Below are 17,458 nucleotides of genomic sequence, written 5' to 3'. Positions count from 1 at the left end.
AATTCTTTAATACACGGTGCTAACCAAACTGCAATTCAAGCTCTGCCTTCTCTCTCCGAGTCAAAACTTTAGTCTTCTGCTCCTAGCCCATAACACCCCATGTACTTTACATTGATTTGTAGTACGTATAGGTTACACTGGACTCTGGAAAGAAGTTTCGTAGCCTCCATAGGTTCTGTAACAGCTTCTTTCCTCAGGCCATAAGACTCTTGATCACAACAAAATAATCCCCTCACTTCACCCCCAAAACGGATAAACTCGCAGGACTATAAAGACAATATAACATACATCCGTAAAAGTGGACGCAAATACAAAAGTGCAATATATTTTTCTGTACAGTAAATATATTTATCTCTGCACCTTATTTTGTAAATGTAAACACTCTTCACATTATTGCTCTTTTATCCTGCACTACAACAAGCTACTGCAACAACATTTCATTCTTATCTGTATTGTAAAGTTCAAATTTAATTGACAATAAAAGGAAGTCTAGGTCTAAGACACAGCACTGAATAGGTGTGTTAATGTTTGTGCAGTGGCGCGTTTATTGAACAACTTCACTCACTGCAGGTGGTGCAGGTTTAAAATGAACTTCTTGTTTCATGCCTTGAACTGGAAGTTAAACTGTCCAAAGCATTTCTGCTTCATTCATCAATCCAAGCAATGTTTGTAAGTTTTACAAAATAACTAAAACGATTCATACTTACTAAACCATCCCATGTGTGACGTCTGTAAGTGTGTGTCCATGCATATGTGTACGTGTTATCGTAATGTAATCAAGCTAGCGTTGTTCGCAATAGTGAATATGCTAACACATTTACGAGTGTCTTACAATGGCATTCTTTTTGTATTGTTTCAGTTTTTCGTAAATTCATCAAAACGTCACTGTGGAGTTATTGAGTCTGTTTAGCTGATTGGAAAGATAGATTCCGCAGCTAGTAGGTCCATGACGATGACAACTGGGGCGATACGGCTTTTTCGGTGGCTTCCACCTCCTTGTGGAAGAGACTTCCTCCTCACATCAAAGCCGCGCCCACTCTCTCTCCTTTAAAATTACCCACAACATTTTTTTTCCCTACAATTGCCTTCCCCAGCTAAATCCCCCCCCTGCGTTTTTCACTGTTTTTACTCTTTCTTGAACTGTTTTTTACAAATATGCACGTTGTTTAATTTTTAGCTATATTTTTTCCATATTTTTATTAAAGTCTCCTGTTGTTTATTTCTTCTGTTTAGTTCATGTAAAGCATGTTTGAGTACTTAGAAAAGCGTTGGATACATTTTATGTATTAATATTATATATTATTGTGGAGAGACTGAGCCGACAGCGGGATAGGACAAATGCCGGTCCTACCCGAGATGGCGGCCAGGAGGCGGGGCATGCGGCGGAGAGAAGAGACGGGACGCACTCCGAGCGCCGCTGCAACCAGCCAAGTCAGGTGCGTACACCACACACCTGCGCTCAATCTGCTCATCTTCCGCTGCAGTACAAAAGAGGCGAAGGAGGAACGATTGAGGCAGAAGTAGGCGAGGAATTCACGGCAACAAACGACCACGAGCACGACGAGGAAGACCCAGATCACGATGAGTCCCCGCAACAGACGCAGCCAGCGAACACCGAAAGGTGTACCGCGACCAGCAGGATGAGCCGGCGCACTAGAAATGGGCGCGCCCGACTGGCCAGAAGAAAGGTTTATTGAAATAATAAATCAGAGTCAAACATGCTACGATGCGTCATGTATCGGGTGTCGCAGCAACCCACACGGTGACGGCAGGAAGTCCGTCACAATTAATATCCTGTTTTTTTGATCAGCTGTTTTACTACCGTTTGACAGGCACCGTTTGGAAACAAGAAGGTATGTAAATAGAAATTTACAAAACATTTTGTACCAGTACATATATGCGGCTTACAGACCAGCACGGCTAGTACATGTAAAAAAGTTTTTTCTCCTAAAAGTTGGTGGGTGCGGCTTAAATTCGGTATATCTGCCATGTTATTTATAACTGCCCAAGATAATATTCATTGCAATTCAGTGGTATAATGGCAGTTTCACTCATTTACGCTCATCAAAGCTCTGATAATTATACTGATGTTTTTTTGGCACCATTTGGTGGTTTAGGGGCACAATTGCACCAAAACAATATCTTCTTGTCTTTCAATCAGGCAAGAATGACATTTGTTTGGTTTTCGTGAAAAAGCTTAGAAATATACCAGGATTGGTACATATGTAAGAAATAACAGTTATAATAGGAGTCAATAGGGCCAAAATAGTTCTTAAAAGACAAAGTGCATACATTTTGTTTATGTCCTATTCTAACAATGTTGCAATCAAAAACACAATGCAATGTTGTTTAAAAAAAAAAAATCCCCGGCAAAATTTCAGACCACTAACCTTTAAATTGAACAATCATATCACATTAGTAACACGTGTAATGCTCATTTTAGGGCCTATGGATGCACAAGTGTGAGCAAAATAAAGAGTGCAGTCTATTTAGCATGTCTGTCTCCATGTATATACAGAATATACACTGATTATCAGAATGCCCACAATACTGGGAAAAATAAATCCAAATATAATCATTTAGCTCATGTGATGGGATTAAGCAAGACTGAAACTGTTCTGCAGTTGCTGTTTTGTGTTTTTATTCATCCATCTATCCATACATGTGCTATTTAGCGCAGTTGAAATGAAACAGTTACACAAAACTGGCTGAGAGAAAGAATATTGCGCTGCAAATACAGATGATGGACAGAGAATCCTCCATCCTACGTGTACATGTCGACATTTTTGGACTGTCAGAAATAAAACTTAAAAAGATTTAAACCGATAATTAACAAAATATAATTTTATAGATTTTTAGCTGCTAGATGACTTAAAGCCGAACTGCACTTGATGGGGAATATTGCCAATTGTTCACAATCATTATAAGAGACAACAACACACATATATTTTTTTTTTAGGATTTTAAAGATGATAAACGCTTGGAAAATGTGGCTAATGTAGCCTTCAAAGCCCTCTAAAACAACTACAAAACCCTCCAGCAACGTTTTATATACACACTACAAGTATATATATATATATATATATATATATATATATATATATATATATATATATATATATATATATATATATATATATGTATATATATATGTATATATATATATATAATGTAGTAACAGACAAGTTCATAACAATATTTAATATTTAGCGTATTTTGATAATTTTAATCATTTGACTGATTTCTTTCACTCACTGATTTATGTTTCCATAGTAGCGCACATCCCACTTCCTACTTCCGGAATCAAACGCGTGTGTGTTCTAATCATGGCAGACTTGATAACAGACAACGAAGACGAATGACAAATGAGTATTCACAACCTTATTATTTTTAAATATGAATATACTGCTACTCATAGAAGCCAGCACAAAAAAAGGGTGACAGGTTGGAGCAGACGGAAGCCGGGAGAGTGAGGTGAGAGCGACAACGCTATGAATATGGAACTCGGAGACAAGCTATTTTGACATAAATGGATTGCTTGCCCAAAATCAACAGGAAACGTCCCCTGCTGGATCAGACAAACAACAATCCATTGACTGCGTCACTTTAATATTGACCATGATACACTGCATGCGTATTATTAAAACTAAACTGCATACGCTCTCTGGCTAGCTCAGCTTTGTACAAACAAAGCATGAAATGTTGGTTAAAACTTTATAGATACTGACTTTTTCAGTCAGTACAGTTATTGTCCTTTCGCAGTGTTGTGCATTACAAACTCAAACGTGTTTTGTGTTGTTGTAGAAGCTTGCTTATCTCTTGCCGTAGTTAGCTTTTATGGCTAATACCGTAGCATGGCGATGTGTTACTACGCTACAAAAAGAGTTCCTCAGTGTTCGCTTTTACAAAAACAATGTCACTACAGCTTGGTTATTATACGGGTTACGGAACGCAAATGAAGTATTGTTGACGGTTTTAGAATGCATTTTTAAATTGATTTAGAGGTAGAATTGATTGCTCCTATTAGCTGCATTGTTAGCCACCTAGAACGAGCCAATTTTTACATGTTTGAAGGGAAAAAAAAAACAAAAAACTGATGTGATAATGATTGTGAACGGTAGGCAAAATTCCAAGTGCAGTTCCCTTTAAAGGGCTGATTAAAAAAAATTCAGCTGATCCGTTTTGGTGCCTTCCGGCTTTTTTTTCTCCAAATAAGAGCTATATTAATAATATATATCTCCGATATAAAACATGTGAAGTGAAGTGAATTATATTTATATAGCGCTTTTCTCTAGTGACTCAAAGCACTTTTACATAGAGGAACCCAATAATCTAAGTTACATTTAAATCAGCGTGGGTGGCACTGGGAGCAGGTGGGTAAAGTGTCTTGCCCAAGGAGACAACGGCAGTGACTGGGATGGCGGAAGCGGGGATCGAACCTGGAACCCTCAAGTTGCTGGCACGGCCGCTTTACCAACTGAGTTATACCGCCGCATTCGTACATGCATTTTTGGATAATTGCAGATGCAACATTACAACAGCGTTGCCTCCCAGAGCGCACCTACGCTTCAGCATGCTAAAAATAGGTTCTGTTGTCTAGACCGATGCTATAAAGACCATAAGGTGGTGTGTGCTACATATTGCGCAACATACTGCATACATACATGTTGGACTGTTGGAGCATATGATACCATGAACCTGGAGGTAAATACTGGTGTCTCCTGTGGGCACAGTCTTTGTAGTACATGGAAAATCCTCATTTAAATAGGGTGGTCGTCACCACATTTGCACCTTTAAACAATTGTACACGCAGTCTGAGTAGATCACATGCAACATGTTGACTAAAAGTACGTGAACCAACTAAAAAAAGCTTACGGTCAGGCAGGGTGGACTCTTCCACTGTGCTGCTGAAGGGTCCCAACCCATCCACTCCATTAGACTGCACTGCCAGCTCGTAGCGGGTGAAGGGTTTCAAGGCGCCAATCAGAATCTCCTGAGCGGCACTGCAATACAAAAACATCAAACATAAGTGTCATGTTTTTTTTGGGTTTTCGGATATCCTTAACAAGTTACATACATTTACATATTTTTACACTTGAGTTTGAGTTTATTTCGAAAATGCAAGCATACAACATGATACATCACAATTTCCAGTTTTTCTTTTCAACATGTTCGAAAAGGAGTAGGAAGAAACAGAGCTTATTTAATCCTACCCCTTTTCTTTTACATAACAGTTGCTAAAACTTTTGTTCACTCCAATTTTTTCACAGTATACTCCATAAGCGATCACAATAAAAAGAAATAAATAAATAATAAATGGTGAAGTAAGTCATACTTGTACAATTCAAAATGCCTAAAAAGGAGTAGGAAGAAGCAGATCCTATTTAATCCTACTCCTCTTTGTTTTAGTAATTACTGATGAGTTGTTGTTTGTGTGTAAGAATAGAGAGACCCGAGACAAGAGTGTATATTCTAGTCCAACTGTATTCAATTGGCGCCAGGACATCACCCACACCCACCTCCCCCATCCTGCTGGGGCATACCATTCCACGAGGGGTGATGTTACAACACAAACCCTATAACATCTCCCCCTTTTATAGACGTCAACTTTTACATTGCTGAAAACCTTAGTGCAAGCACAGTGAGAACCAATATTTTAGTGCAAATAACACTTAAAGACCTACTGAAATGAGATTTTCTTATTTAAACGGGGATAGCAGATCCATTCTATGTGTCATACTTGATAATTTCGCGATATTGACATATTTTTGCTGAAAGGATTTAGTAGAGAACATCCACGATAAAGTTTGCAACTTTTGGTGCTGATAAAAAAGCCTTGCCTTTACCGGAAGTCGCAGACGATGACGTCACAAGGGTGAGGGCTCCTCACGTCCTCACATTGTTTATAATGGGAGCCTCCAGCAGCAAGAGCTATTCGGACCGAGAAAATGACCATTTCCCCATTAATTTGAGCGAGGATGAAAGATTCATGGATGATGATATTGATAGCGAAGGACTACAAAAAAAAAGAATACAAATAAAGTAAAAAAAAAAAAAAGGTGATTGCATTGGGACGGATTCAGATGTTTTTAGACACATTTACTAAGATAATTCTGGGAAATCCTGTATCCTTTTATTGTGTTGCTAGTGTTTTAGTGAGATTAAATAGAACCTGATAGTCAGAGGGGTGTGTCCACGGGTGTCTTGAGGCCAGTGTCTGAGGGAAGTCACGGCAGATACAAGGGCGTCGCAAACTCCACAGATCTCCGGTAAGAGGCGACTTTAACACAATTTTCTCACCGAAACCTGCCGGTTGACAAGTGGTCGGGAACAATGTTCGCTTGACCGCTCTGATCCATAGTAAAGCTTCACCTCCGGGAATTTTACCCAAGGAATCACCGTGTGTTTGTGTAGCCAAAGGCTAAAGCTTTCCAGCTACATCTTTCTACTTTGACTTCTCCATTATTAACTGAACAAATTGCAAAAGATTCAACAACACAGATGTCCGGAATACTGTTTAATCGCGCGATGAAAAGAGATGGCTTTTAGCCGCAAATGGTGCTGCGCTAATAATTCCTTACAGTCCGTGACGTCACGCGCGGGCTTCATCATTCCGCGACGTTTTCAACAAGAAACTCCGCGTTGAATTTAAAATTGTAATTTAGTAAACTAAATCGGCTGTATTGGCATGTGTTGCAATGTTAATATTTCATCATTGATATACAAACTATCAGACTGCGTGGTCGGTAGTAGTGGGTTTCAGTAGGCCTTTAAAGCAAACCACTGTCATTCCAGCATTACATCAATCTTTGTGTGTGTGTGTGTGTGTGTGTGTGTGTGTGTGTGCGTGTCAAACAACCTTAACAAACCAGACCCAGGTATACTTTAACCAACACAACTCAAGAGTTCGGACGTGCCTAAAGATCAAGTTTGTCAGGCACTTCCACAACGCTGCCACTGGCCGTCCTGTTCCCGGCTGGCGCAAGTAGTGGTGGTGGTGGTGATCCAGCCATAGGCTGGTGCTGGTCACTCTGCCTGAGTGGCCTGAAGGCACCTGTGTGGGTGTCCATAACTTTGCTGGGTGGAACGCTGGGTTGCCCATCAGGTGGGCAGCTGTGCTGTACACCGCTGTGCTATACACATTTTTGCTCAGGGTGTCCCTCTCCGCTGGTTGCAAATCCACCCACTCACGGCGATAGAATGTCCCCTCAACATCCACTAGGTACGATCTGAGGCCCACCTGTTGTAGACAAACTCCTATTCGCCACCTGTCCGTTCTGTCCCTAGGCAGGGGCTTCATCCTTATGTCCTGTCCAATACAGCTCAAACAGGTCCCTGGCCGATCTGTCGTACCAGAGTTTGGCTGCCTGGTGTTTTATCCGCAGCTTGTCTGGGAACCCAGTGAACACACTCGAATCCAAAAGCGTGTCACCGACTGGGAGCGGAGTCCTCAGTCTACGAGACATCAGCCTCTGTACGGGGCTGCTGAGCATGCCCTCTGTGGGCCTGTTTTCTCCACTGCAAAATGGCCTGCCAGGTGTCATTATCCACGCTGGCTGCCTTCTTGCACAGAGCCTTCACTATCTTAACTGCCGATTCGGGTATCCCATTTGATTTTGGCAGCTTTTGGTTCCTTCGCGAATCTCCTGAAGGTTTCAGAGTCAAACTGAGACCCACAATCTGTTATCACGTGATCCGGTTGTCCATGACGTGAAAACTGGACCTTGCACCTCAGCACTGTGGTCTCCGCTGAAAGATCTAGAAGCAGCTCTATTCTCCAGAAATCAGAATAATGTTCAAAAATAATCAGAAAGTCTTTGCCCGCTTCTTTGAACAGAACCATGCTGAGGATCTGCCAAGGTCGTGTTGGAAGTGCATGGTACATCATTGTCTCCCGCTGCTGCTCATGTGAGTATTCATTGCCCGCTGAGCCCAAGGTGCTGCCTGGTTAGGGGCAATGAGCTACTATGCCCTACCATAAGCAGCTCTTCTGGAATGGTGAAGTGCATTAAACCTAAACGCTGAATTGTTTCACCTGACAACAGGAGTCGCTGCCCGCTTCTTACTATCTCAAATTGTAGCATGTGTGCTTTTGCCCTCACTAGATATCTGTTCAGAATATGCCTATGGAGTGCATTGATTGGCCCAAATACAGTACTAATCTGGTGTGGCTTGGTAGTAATTTAGCGTCTGGAGCAAGTCTCCTCATGTTTTTTATGCTCATAACATCACAAGTTGCCGCTGAATCTAACTGACACCTCTTAGACCCTCCATTCATTTTCATGTTGACAAACCATTTTGTCCCCTGATCCTGAATTGCCCCTATGCTTTCTGCTGTGTCAATGTGGGCCTCTGTCAGACCTGTCCATGTCCTCATGTACCTCCATGTCAGCTGCATGTAGCTGTTGTGTAGCTTGGCCCCTCTTCATACACACCTTGGCAAAATGATTTGCTGTTAAATGGGCTATACTTTGTAGCACTTTTCTACCGTCAAGGTAGGGCTGGGCGATATATTGATATAGCAGGATTTTTAGCTGCGGGCGTATACTTCAGGCTCTCCTTGCTCTTTCCTGTGTCTCCTCACAGACAAGCAGGCTCAGATTCTTACATACGTCACAAAGTGTCACGTCATACGTCACATACACGCCCTCGCAGAGCAGAGAAGTAGCGGCGTGGCTAACGTTAGCTGCTAACGTAACCGTACGAGAGAAAGCTGCTGCGGATCTGGTAACAAATGAAGGAAGACTTAATTCCCAATAAAAACAGCAGGGTTTCCATTTGGCAATGGTTCGGCTTCAAGCGGGAATATGTCAAACAGACAACCGTAATTTGTCAAGTGTGGGGAAGCGTTGCTATAAAAAGTAGCATTACTGCTACTATGAAGCATCATTTGTAAAGTCACTCGCTAGAGAATGAAAAGGATTTCATAATCTTAGTAACATACCACATAGTGAAGGACAAATACTGTTTGATTTCCTATTCTGCAGCTCATTTTTATTTGACACTTAAAATGTCTGTGACAATCTTGCAATTTATGTTTTGGAAAAGACTTGAATGTTTGTGCCATTGCTTGATAACTTTTAGTAAATACACTTTTGGTCAATTGACTGAGTTGTGATTTCCCTCTCTGCATGAAAGTTTAAAAGTAGCATATATGAATGAGATATGAAGAAGAATGTTTAAATGTAGACACATACAATCATCACGGTGCTGTGATTATATGCATCAAGTGTTCATTCAAGACCAAGGCAAAATATCGTAATATATATCGTATATCGCGATATGGCCTAAAAATATTGCTATATTAAAAAAAGGCAATATCGCCCAGCCCTACTTCAGGGTACCCAAAGCGTTTTGACACTATTTCCACATTCACCCATTGACACACATTCACACACTGATGGCAGGAGTTTCCATGCAAGGCTCTAACCACGACCCATCAGGAGCAAGGGTGAAGTGTCTTGCTCAAAGACACAACGGACGTGACTAGGTTGGTAGAAGCTGGGGATTGAACCAGGAACCCTCAGATTGCTGGCACGGCCACTCTCCCAACTACACCACGTCGTTCCACAGTGGTGAAAGTTTTTTTTCCAAATGCAGGACATGTGCATGTTCCCGCAGAATTTGCACGTGGTGTTTTCACTCGTGCCTGGAGTCTGATACTGGAACCTGAAACATCAACCCAGGGGTGTCAAACTCAAATACAGTGTGGGCCAAAATTTAAAACTGAACGAAGCCGCGGGCCGAGGTTGAACAAATTAATCCTTTAATAGGGACCCAAACAAGTTTTGCATTGAATATTGACCAAGCAAGGCTTATATAACTTTATAGTGACATGCAAAATCGAGTTTTAAATTATAATAATTAAAAAATATCAATGACATATCAAATAAAATAAAAATACAAATTGAATGCCTCTTTTCGGCAGCGGGTTTGAGTTGGGGCGGGGTTTGGTGGTAGCGGGGGTGTATATTGTAGCGTCCCGGAAGAGTTAGTGATGCAAGGGGTTCTGGGTATTTGTTCTGTTGTGTTTATGTTATGTTACGGTGCGGATCTTCTCCTGAAATGTGTTTGTCATTCTTGTTTGCTGTGAGTTCACAGTGTGGCGTATATTTGTAACAGTGTTAAAGTTGTTTATACGGCCACCATCAGTGTGACCTGTATGGCTGATGACCAAGTATGCCTTGCATACACTTGTGTGTGTGTATGAGCCGCATATATTATGTGAGTGGGCTGGCACACTGTTTGTATGGAGGAAAAGCGGACGTGGCGACATGTAGAGAACGCCAAAGGCAGTGCTTTTACGGCCCGCCCCCAATATTATTGTCCGGGTGGAAATCGGGAGAAATTCGGGAGGGCACTGTACTTCGGGAGTCTCCCGGGAAAATCGGGAGTGTTGACGAGTATGAGTATTAGTGGTGAATGCGGTGTTACAGCGGCGGGCCAGCTCTAATGTTTATTTGATATTGCCTCAAGGGCCAGAGTTTGACACCCATGCATTAACTTGTCCGAGCGTTCCAGCCTGGGAGGGACCCGCGGCCGCCGGCCATCCGTTGTATGCACTCTCTCTAGAACCCTTTCCTGTGTGATCATTTTTATCTTCTTGTCTGTCATCTCAGCAGCTCTGCACATTTCTATGGCTGATGCTCGTGTGAGATCCTTCTGTCTGAGGAGACGACGGCACGATCTTTCATCACTCACACCCAGTACCAGTCTGTCTCTTATCAGATCCTCTCTGTGGGGTCCATACTCACAGGAAGCAGCCTTCTCCCTCAACTTTGTTACGAATGCATCCATGGGCTCTCCCTCATCTTGCTTGCAGATGCCAAAAACTTATCTGTCAAATATGACATTTCTAACTGGCTTGAAATATCCCTCCAAGGCATCTAGAATAACTGTCAGATCCTTTCCTTGCTCCGGTGTGAGTCCCAAACTGTGTTTGTATATGTGACGACATTCCACGCCAATCATTCTTCCTAAAGGTTGCTGCTTGTACCTCTTTTGCTTTGTTTTGTAATCCTGTGGCAAGTACAAAATATTCAAATTTTGCTCTGAAGTTTTCCCAGTGGGTTTCTCATAGTCATCATTGTCGACGTCCCACTAGGGTGAGTTTTTCCTTGCCCTTATGTGGTCTCTTCGGAGGATTTCGTTGTGGTTTGTGCAGCCCTTTGAGACACTTGTGATTTAGGGCTATATAAATCAACATTGATTGACTGTTTGATTGATTAAGTTGTTCAATAATCCGGGGTCTCCGTTGTCGTATTTTAAGCTTCACAATATGCCACACATTTTCAATGGGAGACAGGTCTGGACTACAGGCAGGCCAGTCTAGTGCCCGCACTCTTTTACTACGAAGCCACGCATGTGCAGAATCTGGCTTGGCAGTGTCTTGCTGAAATAAGCAGGGGCATCCATGAAAAACATGTTGCTTGGATGGCGACATATGTCGCACCAAAACTTGTATGGACCTTTCAGCATTAATGGTGCCTCCAAAGATGTGTAAATTACCCATGATTTGGGCACTAATACAACCCCATACCATCACAGATGCTGGCTTTTAAACTTTGCGCTTACAACATTCCGGATAGTTCTATGTCCACAGTTTCCAAAAACAATTCCAAATGAGGTTAAAACACTTTTCCACTTTGCATCAGTCCAACTTAAATGAGCTCGGGCCCAGCTTAGCTGACGGCATTTCTGGGTGTTGTTGATAAATCTCTTTCGCTTTGTATAGTAGAGTTTTAACTTGTACTTTAGGATGTACCGACAAACTGTAGTTACTGACAGTGGTTTTTTGAAGTGTTCCTGAGCCCATTTGGTGATATCCTTTACAGACTGATGTCCATTTTTGATGCAGTAGCGCCTGAGGGATCAAAGGTCCGTAATATCACCGCTTACGTGCAGTTATTTCTACAGATTCTCTTAACCTTTTGATGATATTATGAACAGTAGATGGTAAAATCCCTAAATTCCTTGCAAAAGCTCATTGAGAAATGTTGCTCTTAAACTGTTGGACAATTTGCTCACGCATTTTTTCACAAAGTGGAGACCCTCGCTCCATCCTTGTTTGTAAATGACATTTCATGGAAGCTGCTTTTATACCCAATCATGGCACCCACCTGTTCCCAATTAGCCTGTTCACCTGTGGGATGTTCCAAATAAGTGTTTGATGAGCATTCCTCAACTTTCTCAGTCTTTTTTGCCATTAGTTCCATTTTTTTAAAAACATTTTGCAGGCATCAAATTCCAAACTAGGTAATATTTGTAAAAAATAACAAACGTTTACCAGTTCGAACATTGAGTATAGTGTCTTTGAAGAGTATTCAATTGAATATAGGTTGAAAAGATTTAAAAATCATTGTTTTCTGTTCTTCACTGGTTTTGGACACAGTATACACAAATTTAGTTTGCATACGCTGCTTAGAGCATACTATTTTCATCTTAGATTATTAAGCCTTCAGTTATAAAGATGAAGTACTTTATTGACACTCATTTCTCAGCTTTCTAGTACCACGTAAAATTATGCAGCGAGCCAGATCCGGCCTCTGGACCTTGAGTTTGACATCTGGAGTTCAGAACATTCAAGGAGAGATTGTCCAACCCCATGAATGATAAATTAAATATACATGTAAGCTAAAAAACTTATACTGTACATGTTTTTGGCCAACACTTTGAACCCTGCGTCTCTGTCGTCATTAAAATGCATGTTAATGCTCATCATCAAAAGGGCCACAATACCGGGAGGAGAAAATGCAAATACAGTATACACCATGCGCAATATGATTTATCGACACTCATCACCATTTTGCGAGCATGATGCAGCGTTTTATTCAATGCGTCTAAAACACGTACGTGCAAACCGACCAACTCTGCGCTCGCGCTGCAAAGACAGATAATTGACAGAAATCCTCCGTCATAAATATGTGTGTGTGACGATGTATTTGCAAGGTCTTTCGGAAATTATATATATTAGACATATTGTGTAAATAGCAACATCCTTTTATAATTTTATAGCGTCATACTAAGTAACTTAAGGGTCTTATTAACTTCATACAGTTTGTTTAATCACATTCGTATTTTTTTTAAATATATATTGTGGAGGGGGGCGTGGTCTGCGGGCCTGCCGCAGAGCTGGGTGTGTAAGGACCAGCCCGGAGACACCGCCAGGTGAGTAGGTTGCCCAGCTGGGTATTTTTATCGAATCACCTGTCACCCTTATTAGCAGCAGTCGGCAGAAACACGTGGTTGGAGTTGCAGGTAAGCAGAGGCATGAGAGCGAGAGACAAATTGCTGGAAAGCAAAACCACGCTGCTTTATGGAAATACAATACTTGTTACCTCAGACTACCGGGCTCACAAAAGGATCTTTGTGTCAGAAGAATCCACAGTAGGGCAACCTCTACATCTACATTATCAACATATTTCCTATTGAATGACAACTTGTATGTATTTTATAGCATTTTGAGCAAAGTAAATGCAGCGTGCCCTTCTACCATGGACGCACCTTGGTGTCAATGTTGATGCACTTTTGAAAGTGTCCAAAATTCCCATAAAAAGTGTTTGAAAACATAGCAAAATGCCACAGTTAGAAACATGATAAAATGAATGTGCAGTAATGAGCGAGTGTCTCAGTTGTGATTCCTCATTTGTATAGTACACACTAAACCAGGGGTCACCAACCTTTTTGAAACCAAGAGCTACTTCTTGGGTACTGATTAATGCAAAGGGATACCAGTTTGATACACACTTAGATAAATTGCCTGAAATAGCCAATTTGCTCTAGTTACCTTTAATAAATAAATCTGTATATATATAAAAAAAATTGGTATCTGTGTCTGTCATTCCGTCGATTATTTTTTTTCCTTTTACGGAAGGTTTTTTGTAGAGAATAAAAGATGAAAAAAACTATAAATTGAACGGTTTAAAAGAGGAGAAAACACGAAAAAAAAGAAAATTTAATTTCGAAACATAGTTTATCTTTAATTTCGACTCTTTAAAATTCAAAATTCAGAGGAAAAACTAGCTCATTCGAATCTTTTTGAAAAAAAAAAAAAAATAATTTATGGAACATTATTAGTAATTTTTCCTGATTAAGATTAATTTTTGAATTTTGATGACGTGTTTTAAATAGGTTAAAATCCAATCTGCACTTAGTTAGAATATATAACAAATTGGACCAAGCTATTTTTCTAACAAAGACAAATCATTATTTCTTCTAGATTTTCCAGAACAAAACTTTTAAAAGAAATTCAAAAGACTTTGAAATAAGATTTAAATTTGATTCTACAGATTTTCTAAATTTGCCAAAATATTTTTTATGAATTTTAATCACAATAAGTTTAAGAAATATTTCACAAATATTCTTTGTTGAAAAAACAGAAGATAAAATTAATAATTATACTAAAATGTATTTATTATTCTTTACAATTAAAAAAAAAAATACTTGAACATTGCTTTAAATTTTCAGGAAAGAAGAGGAAGGAATTCAAAAGGTAAAAAGGTATATATGTTAAAAAAATCCAAAAATAATTTTTAAGGTTGTATTTTATCTCTAAAATTGTCTTTCTGAAAGTTATAAGCAGCAAAGTAAAAAAATAAATGAATTTATTTAAACAAGTGAAGACCAAGTCTTTAAAATATTTTCTTGGATTTTCAAATTCTATTTGAGTTTTGTCTCTCTTAGAATTAAAAATGTCGAGCAAAGCGAGACCAGCTTGCTAGAAAATAAATAAAATTAAAAAAATAGAGGCAGCTCACTGGTAAGTGCTGCTATTTGAGCTATTTTTAGAACAGGCCAGTGGGCTATTCATCTGGTCCTTACGGGTTACCTGGTGTCCGCGGGCACCGCGTTGGTGACCCCTGCACTAAACCCTCATTTAAATAAGGCGTTTTGAATCGTACACGCTGTCTTAGTAGAGCACACTAATAAGTACATGCAATTTTATAGGTTGCACATGCTGTTTAGCGCATGGTTTCGCATCTTAGTAAATCAGGCCCTTTGTGTGTTATGGACTGACCCTCGTCAAAGCGAGGACACAACAAATACACATGATGCAGCCCCAAAGTCGAAAATTATCAACCCCGCCATCGAAAAAGAAAACAGCTGCCACACGGAACACAATTTCATAAGCGTCAAAATAATTTTTTAAAATGAAATTGGTGCAGCTTATTTTTAGGTGTGCGCCATAGTCCGGATGTTATGGTAATTGATAAAATGATGGTAGTTTCCCCATTAGTTGAATGTTCTTCCTGAGTCAGACAACTCCAAATCCCTGACAGTTTTTATTTACTGTAGCAATCTGATCCATCCTCCCAACCAAACGGTTCTTACCTTGCGGCCTCATCCATCATCTCATCCTTTCATAAAAATGATGGCGCACCTTGTCCTGTCCCTGAGTGGCAGCAGCTGCCATGAATCATTGGACCCGATGCAATTAGACAATAGATATGTCATAGGCCTGGTGCACAAAGAGAGGCTGACCTGGTGTGGTAGGTGACCAGGGAGGCGTTGGTGGTCCCGGCAGGACTGCAGCGCACCGTGTAGTTAATGATGCGCACAGTGCTGAAGCGAGGTTTCTCCCAACGGATACGGATGGACGTGGACGTGTTAGCCGTGGCCAGAATGCTGCTCGGGGGTAAGGGCGGCGGCCGCATAGGTAGTGACGTTGCTAGAAAGCAAACATGCATTTAAACATTTAAGTATGGATGCATTGTGTGGTGGATGGATTTTTTACCTTTATCAGCTTTTTCTGTCCTTCCTTTCCACACCGCAGCTGATCCATCAGTTTGTTTGTTGAATGCCCAAACGCTCACTTCATACTGCTGGTCAGGGACTGGAAGACAAATTTAAAAAATGTACCTTTGCTGAAGTAAATATTATAAACATAAACGCGGATAGCATGTTAGTTGGAAGGAGGCATGCAACGAAATGAAAAGTCCATATCACGGTTATCATTATTATCACGCTATTATTGAATGTGCTTACACACTCATCGGAATGTTTTAATCAAGTTTTATTTTAAAACTGCCATAAAATCCCGGCTCGGCTCAACCTCTACCTGATCTGAACCAAAATTGATCCCCAGCAACTTTTTGAAGCATCATACAGGTCTATATGTGGTTGTAGTGTATATATTAGAGATGCGCGGTTTGCGGTCTCACCCGCGGAGTCCGCGGATAAACCGCGGGTCGGGTGGGTGACATGACGAAAAAATAGATTTGAATTATATTCGGGCGGGTGGCGGTTGAACCATTCGAAATGATTTATTATACATGGTTCAGGGATCGGTATCCTTTACCATTCAAAGAGCTATTTAGGACCCGTGTCACAAAGCGAAGAAGACAACAGGAGACGTAAACATTCTCTAAAATGACTGCCAGCAGTCACCCAGTTTATAATTATTTGGACGTGCTATGATGCCATTGGCTTTATCGCTTTCTACAGCAGGTACGATCTGCTTGTCAGTCCAGCAGCATGTTGTGTGTCAGACACACGCACACGACTGCAAGGCATACTGGGTGACACAGAATACACTAATGGTTGTGATATAAACAATTTTAACACTTTTAGTAATATGTGCCACGCTGTGAAACCACACCAAACAAGAATGACAAACACATTTTGGGAGAACATCCTCACAGTAACACAACATAAACGCAACACAACAAATATCCAGAATCCTTTGCATCCATGACTCATCCTGACTATTTTATACACCACTGTGTTACATCACCTTTTCTTTTAACAACACTCAATAAACGTATGGGAACTGAGAGAACTAATTGTTGAAGCTTTGAAAGAAGAATTCTTTCCCATTCTTGTTTTGTGTAGAGCTTCAGTCGTTCAACAGTCCGGGGTCTCCGCTGTCGTATTTTACGCTCCATTAATGTGCCACACATTTTCGATGGGAGACAGGTCTGGACTGCAGGCGGGCCAGGAAAATACCCGCACTCTTTTTTTACAAAGCCATGCTGTAGTAACACGTGCTGAATGTGGCTTGGCATTGTCTTGCTGAAAAAAGCAGGGGCGTCCATGAAAAAGACAGCGCTTAGATGGCAGCATATGTTGTTCCAAAACCTGTATGTACCTTTCAGCATTAATGTTGCTTTCACAGATGTGTAAGTTACCCATGCCTTGTACACTAATGCACCCCCATACCATCACAGATGCTGGCTTTTGAACTTTGCGTCGATAACAGTCTGGATGGTTCGCTTCCCCTTTGGTCCGGATGACACGATGTAGAATATTTCCAAAAACAATTTGAAATGTGGACTCGTCAGACCACAGAACACTTTTCCACTTTGCATCAGTCCATCTTATATGATCTCGGGCCCAGAGAAGCCGGCGGCGTTTCTGGATGTTGTTGATAAATGGCTTTTGCTTTGCATAGTAGAGCTTTAACTTGCACTTACAGATGTAGCGATGAACAGTAGTTAGTGGCAGTGGTTTTCTAAAGTGT

The 17,458-nt window shown here is 40.8% G+C and overlaps 1 protein-coding gene across 1 annotated transcript in view; it reads right to left on the bottom strand.

Annotated features, from left to right (window-relative positions):
* igdcc4 (immunoglobulin superfamily, DCC subclass, member 4) overlaps positions 1–17,458 on the bottom strand; it is a 232,452-nt gene that overhangs the window by 27,411 nt on the left and 187,583 nt on the right. The window contains exons 12-14 of the mRNA XM_061878024.1: positions 15,734–15,832; positions 15,481–15,667; positions 4,876–5,003 (exon numbers count right to left, since the gene is read on the bottom strand). Of these exons, the coding sequence (XP_061734008.1) occupies positions 4,876–5,003; positions 15,481–15,667; positions 15,734–15,832 (414 nt within the window). The remainder of the gene's footprint in view (positions 1–4,875; positions 5,004–15,480; positions 15,668–15,733; positions 15,833–17,458) is intronic.

The sequence above is a fragment of the Nerophis ophidion genome, linkage group LG02, assembly GCF_033978795.1.
Source record: "Nerophis ophidion isolate RoL-2023_Sa linkage group LG02, RoL_Noph_v1.0, whole genome shotgun sequence".
NCBI lineage: Eukaryota > Metazoa > Chordata > Actinopteri > Syngnathiformes > Syngnathidae > Nerophis > Nerophis ophidion.
Note: the sequence above shows the minus strand (reverse complement) of the source record. Positions and strands in the feature narration are given on the sequence as shown.